Source organism: Oryzias melastigma, linkage group LG2 (genome assembly GCF_002922805.2).
Source record: "Oryzias melastigma strain HK-1 linkage group LG2, ASM292280v2, whole genome shotgun sequence".
Lineage (NCBI taxonomy): Eukaryota > Metazoa > Chordata > Actinopteri > Beloniformes > Adrianichthyidae > Oryzias > Oryzias melastigma.
In genome coordinates this window covers 19427672-19433565 of record NC_050513.1, presented here as the reverse complement: position 1 = coordinate 19433565, position 5894 = coordinate 19427672, and the positions used below count along the sequence as shown (strand labels likewise).

The 5894-nt window shown below is 37.0% G+C and overlaps 1 protein-coding gene across 5 annotated transcripts in view; it reads left to right on the top strand.

The window, feature by feature from the left end:
• gpd2 (glycerol-3-phosphate dehydrogenase 2 (mitochondrial)) overlaps positions 1-5894 on the top strand; it is a 57451-nt gene that overhangs the window by 8909 nt on the left and 42648 nt on the right. For 4 of the 5 annotated variants that reach the window (XR_002921012.2, XR_004949421.1, XM_024288886.2 and 1 more), the window contains 2 exons: positions 1-70; positions 4684-4848. Coding sequence is in view for 3 of the 5 variants with exons in the window: in XM_024288886.2 (XP_024144654.1) it covers positions 1-70; positions 4684-4848 (235 nt within the window). In the remaining 2 variants the exon portion in view is untranslated. The remainder of the gene's footprint in view (positions 71-4683; positions 4849-5894) is intronic. The other variant, XM_036216145.1, reaches the window with a different exon arrangement.

Genomic DNA, 5894 nt, shown 5'->3' with positions numbered 1-5894 from the left:
ACCAAAGCCTTGGAGCTGTTCCCCATGCTGAAGAAGGACAAGCTGGTGGGAGCTATCGTCTACTACGACGGTGAGTTTCATTAGTTTGGCACCCCTCTGGCACTCATGTTACCCCGTACTGCTTGATCAATATGGAGCCAGTACTCGCATCGATTAGAGTGTGGCATAAGGACACCACACATCAGCAGTAACTTCCATTATCCTTACAAATACTTCATAATATACTCATGACACATTCAACAATGGTACGTTCCGTTTTCATGACGCCCCTTGAGTTTCGGATCCCTATAAGATGCAGTCACTCCTTTCTACAACTCTATACTGGTCTAGACATCCCAAAAACCCACAACGTCCGTACAGGTCAACCCCCCATACGAGTCAACGTGACTTAACTTTATTGACAAGAACAAAAACTACAGTTTTCCCTCTTTGAAGTAAGTTTAGGTACTTGTCGTAAGCTAGTATAGCATTGTTTGGAGCTGTAGTGTTTTGGCGTCAAAATCCATACTTTTACGGTTTCTATGAAATGAAACATCCAGTTGCATCAAGTAGATTCATGAGGTTCATTTAATAGAAGTTTTGTTTGCAGCAAAACTGAGAAAATGAGCGAGTCCAACTGTAGTAAGTTCATAAAACATAAAAAAAATGCTGTAAGTTCATTAAACCAAATCTTTGCACGACATGTTTTTTTGTTGCATCTGTGTATTTCACTGTATATTATTCCCACTTGTCTTTGTTTTTTGTTCGTTTACATGCAGGTTTGTGTCCTTTAGCCAAAGTGTTTCCATACAAAAACAACCGATGATGCAGTCGCGCGTCCCTTTACGTAGTCACTCGTTTGGGGTCAAAATATCCCAAAAATGTTTCTAGATCTGCTGAATTGTCATTGAATCCATGAAACCGAAGTTCTATTCAAATGTTTTACTTCATGTTGGAAGAACATGAGTGGAACTAAAGAGGTCAGAGGCTGCAGGTCTCAGACGTGGAGTCCTCTGGTGGTATTTGTGTCTGCTGGTGCTGAACACAGAGCTGGCAGGCTGGTGGGTCGTCCTCTAGCCTGAGGTAGTGAAGGTTAGACAGCCTCTGATGAGGGCCAAACGTCTGATGAGCGTCCAGCCCAGTTCTAGAAGCCCCGAGCTGCGGGCGACTTTTCATCTGCGGAAACAGTTCTGCGTCTTTATGTTTTGAAGATGTTCTTATCATTCAAAAATCACTTAAAAATATTTTTAAATAGTTTAAAATGATTCATTCCATTCAAAGATCATGAAATAATCATGAAGTATTCCAAAATACTGCCAAATGTTTTGAAAGGATTCCATCCATTCAAAATTCAAGAAATACTTTTAAATATTTCAAAATTCTAGGAAATATTTTAAAATGAGTCCTTTCATTTAAAAATCTAAAAATATTTCTAAATGCTTGGAAATGTTTTGAAATGATTCCTTCTATTCTAAATTCATGAGTTGCATCAAAATATTTAAAAAATAATTCATTTCCTTAAAAAAACATTAAGAAATACTTAGAATACTTAGAAATGTTTGAAATTATTTCTTTCACTCAAAATTCAGGAAATCATTTAACATATTTCGAAATGATTATTTCCATTTAAAAACTGAAATATTTCAAAATATTTCCAAAAATCTGGAAGTTAATCCTTCGACTTAAAACGTAACATTTTTTTATATTTCAAAACACAAAAAAATGAAATACTCGTTATATATTTATTCATTTCAAAATATTTCAAAAATATTTTGAAATTCTTTACGTCAAGAATCTAATTATTCAAAACATTTTGAAATGATTTCTTCCATTTAAAAGCCATTTTAGAAATATTTCAAAATACTTGGAAATATTTTGAAATGATTCGAAACACTTTGAAGCTATTTCTTTCATTGAAAAATCAATAAATGATATTTTGAAAATGATTTTGAGGAAATATTTTGAAAAGGATTCCTTCCACTTTATTATTCTGCAAAATGATCGAAATATTTCAAAATACTACAAAGTATTTGGAAGGATTCCCTCTATTCAAAAAACTCGACATGTTTCAGAACGCTTTGAAATATTTTGTGGTTTTTGTATGAAAAGAATCGTTTAAAAAAAATGTAAATAATTTAGAAATTTTAAAAAAGAGAGATTTCCGTGTCACCTTTAAGCCACAAAACTACATCTGTAGATGAGAAGCTGCCAGAGTCTGAACTCCTCGTACTCGTCTTTGAAATAGTCCATATGAATAGTCAGTTTTACTATTAGAAGTTATTAATAATGTAACTTAGATTCTTTCTGAACACTCGGATCAGGTTTATGCCACATTTTTTTTGCTGCAAAGCAGCACAAGACTTCTTTATTTTTCCTCCTCCGAGTGTCTGTGGGGGGAGTGCAGGGGGGGAGGGGGCGCATCTTTTCTCCAATTACGCCGCCTGGAACAATCACGCCGGTGACATTTAGAAACCTGACCTTCTCTCCCGGCGGTGTGGAGAAGCGTCCGGGCAGCATCCTTCTCTCCTGCTGCCGTGGTTACGGAGACGGTCAAAGGCTCCTTCTCTCCTCAGCCTAATCCTCTTACGCCCGACCAGCTGGGTGGAGTAATGTGAGGCATGTGCCTTTAAATGCCATCGTAGTGCCGCCACTCCTACAAACGGCCATTCAAGTCGAGACGATATTACCAAATTACTTAAGAGATCGTCCTTCAGACAGAGCTAAAGGGGGATTTTTGCACACAAACATGGCAACCCCAGAGGTTAGGAGAAAAAGCTGTATAACCATCAGGAAATTAATGTTCACCTTAAAGGTTTATAATAATCACAAGTAGGTTTTTGTTTTTAGATGCAAAAATCTTAAAGATTTTTTAAATATTTTTGAGTTTCTTTTTTTATTTATCTGCCCCTTGTCGATTCCCAAAAACGAGGTTGGAAAAACCACAGTTGGACACCCCTAAATACATTTATAAACTGTTTATAAAAACCACCCCCTAAATATGTGTTACTTAAAGCTCCAACAAAAACAAAACGACTCATTTTAGTAAAATTACCTCCCCGCATAATACACACACACAATTAGAAATAAAGCAAAAACACAAAAATCCCTAAGGTGAGAGTCCAAATATGTTTATTTTTTGACTTTTTAACATTGGCGTCAATGGAAACTTCTGAAACCAGCCTCTGGTGGTCTTTTAAGGTACTGCAACATTTTCCATTTTAGTGTCAAACTTAGTAATAGAAGGTGATGGCTGGCTTAGAACATTAAGTCTTATACTTCGTTAACCTTTATAGAAAATCTCCCAAAATGATGTGCCAGTTAAAAGAAATATATAGATTTAACATATTTCTCATCAAATTTTCTACAAAAAAAGGTTTAAAGGAATTTTTTTTGATAAATTAACTAGAAAAGAACTAGATTTGGGCCTCACAGTTGCTATATAAGTCATTGCAAAATGTAAAAAAGCAAAAATGCTAATTTTTCTTTTTTGGATTTATCGATTTTTCTCTTCAAAGTTGTGAATTTGTAACTTAAATCCAAATATGTCAAAGCTGAATAAAGAAAATGGGGAAAAATACCAAAAAATGTATCAGCAATTGTAGAGAATAGAGGAAAAAAATAGCTTTAAAAAAGCTAAGTCGACGGCTAAGTTAGCTTAAAAATTCACAGCTAAAGTCAAGCAAGAAAAATCTAAGAAACTTAAACGAGCTACAAATGTTTAGAGAGGTGCTAAAGCACAACATAAAAGCTAAGACAGAACATGTACAACAGGAAAAGTTACTAAAAATAATCTGGAACATTTCAGTAATGCTAGCTGCTACTATTAGCTAAAATGGTTTTAGTGCTAAAAAAATAAACTGTTCATTGCACCTTTAAATTTTTATTTTACTACTATTTCTGTCAACATTTGGTTGGTTTTTAACCAAGGTAACATACAAATGTTTTATTATTTTTTTTTACTTTGAGTATTTCTGAATGTGATCTAAACATTTACAATAAATAGATGACAAGAAGATCTGTCTCGGTACGGCTTCTCTGCTATGCTAGCAAACGGTCACGTAACGTCATAAAATTGATCAGGAAGTTTTTCTATTTTCAATTCAATAATCATATTTTTTATTTAAATTGCCGACTAATTTTAAAAGAATTTTTTTTATATGAACTTATTTCAAGAAAATTGCATTTTTTTGTATATGAACATCTTATTTATACGTTGAAGATTTAGTTACTTCTGATGACACTAGCCAATTTGTCTAGTTTAGTTTATATACGTAAAATCCAGCTTTGTTTAGGTCCATTGCTAAAAGAAATTATGCAAAAAATACAAAAAAAATTTAAAATTTAACCTTTGGAATTTATACATAAAATAAAATTTACAAAATAAAATAATTTGGATTAAAAATAGATATTTTTGAATTTTTAAAAACTAAAAGTGTGCAGAAAAAGTAGTTAAAATGTTTTTGTTACAAACTGTATTCATAAAATGAAAATGGATCTGAAGTGATCTGGACTCACAAAACAGAAGATTTTAACTTGAAGGGAGTAAAAATAAAAAACTTTATTAGTCAGATCACGGGGACATTGAGACAGTAAATTGTGTCGGAGAACTTGATAAAGAAAAGATACCCGAATACATTTACATTCTTAACATGAAAGAACTTCCCGACTCCGGTTAGCTAACGTCTTCCTCCTCGTCTTCCTCAGGGCAGCACAACGACGCCCGCATGAACCTCGCTATCGCCCTTTCTGCCGCCCGCTACGGCGCCGCCGTGGCCAACTACACGGAGGTGGTTCACCTGCTGAAGAACAAAGACCCTCAGACCGGCAGGGAGGTGGTGTGCGGCGCCCGCTGCAGGGACGTCATCACAGGTGAGCAGCCAGTAGGGGGCGCCGTCACATTTGGCTCGAGCATCATTTTATTCTCACACTGTCGAGTCAGAACGATCAGGACTCGTTAAATCCAAAATATCGCGTCATGAGTAGCTACTTAAGATTTTACGACCTTTTTTGGTCTCTATATACAAAGCAAGCAGCCAGTAAAGGATGAACAATTGAACACTGGTGGAGGAAGGGAGCAGGCTATTTCCTGGTGGAGGAAGGGAGCGGGCTACTTCCCAGCTAGGTAACGGGAGCAGACTATTTTCTGGTGAGGGTAGAGAGCAGACTATTTCCCACGAGGAGAAAGGGTGCCGACAATTTTCTGGTAGATAAAGGGTGCAGACTATTTTCCAGCGAAGAAAGGAGAAAGAGAGTAGGCTATCTTCCGGCTTAAGAAAGGGAGAAGACTATTTCCTGTTGGGGTTTGAGAGCCTACTTTTTCCCAGTGAAGAGAGGGAGTGGGCTATTTCCCGGCTGAAGAAAGGGAGTAAACTATTTCCTGGTGGGGGTAGGGAGCAGATTATTTCCCAGTGAAGAAAGGGAGTAGGCTATTACCTGGAGAAGAAAGGGAGAGTATTTTCCCAGCGGGAGAAAGGGTAAAGGGTGGAGACTATATCCTGGCAGAGAAAGGGAGCAGCCTATTTTATGGAGAAAAATGAGGAGTGGGCTACTTCCCGTCTCGATAAAGGGAGCAGACTATTTCCTGGTGAGGGCAGAGAGCAGACTATTTTCCGGCAGGAGAAAGAGAGAAAGAGAGCAGACCATTTCCCAGCAATGGGAAGGGTGCAGACTATTTCCCGTGGAAGAAAGGAAGCAGGCTATTTCCTAGCGGGAAAAAGGGGGAAGGCTATTCTTTGGTGGAAAAGGAGAGCAGGCTATTTTCTGAGGAAGAAAGTTAGTGGGCTGTTTCCCAGCAGGCGAAAGGGTGGAGACTGTTTCCTGGTGGAAAAAGGGAGCAGGCTAATTCCCAGTAAAGAGAGATTTTAAATGAAATCCACACTTTCTTTCCCTGACATTAAGGTAAGGAGTTCGATGTG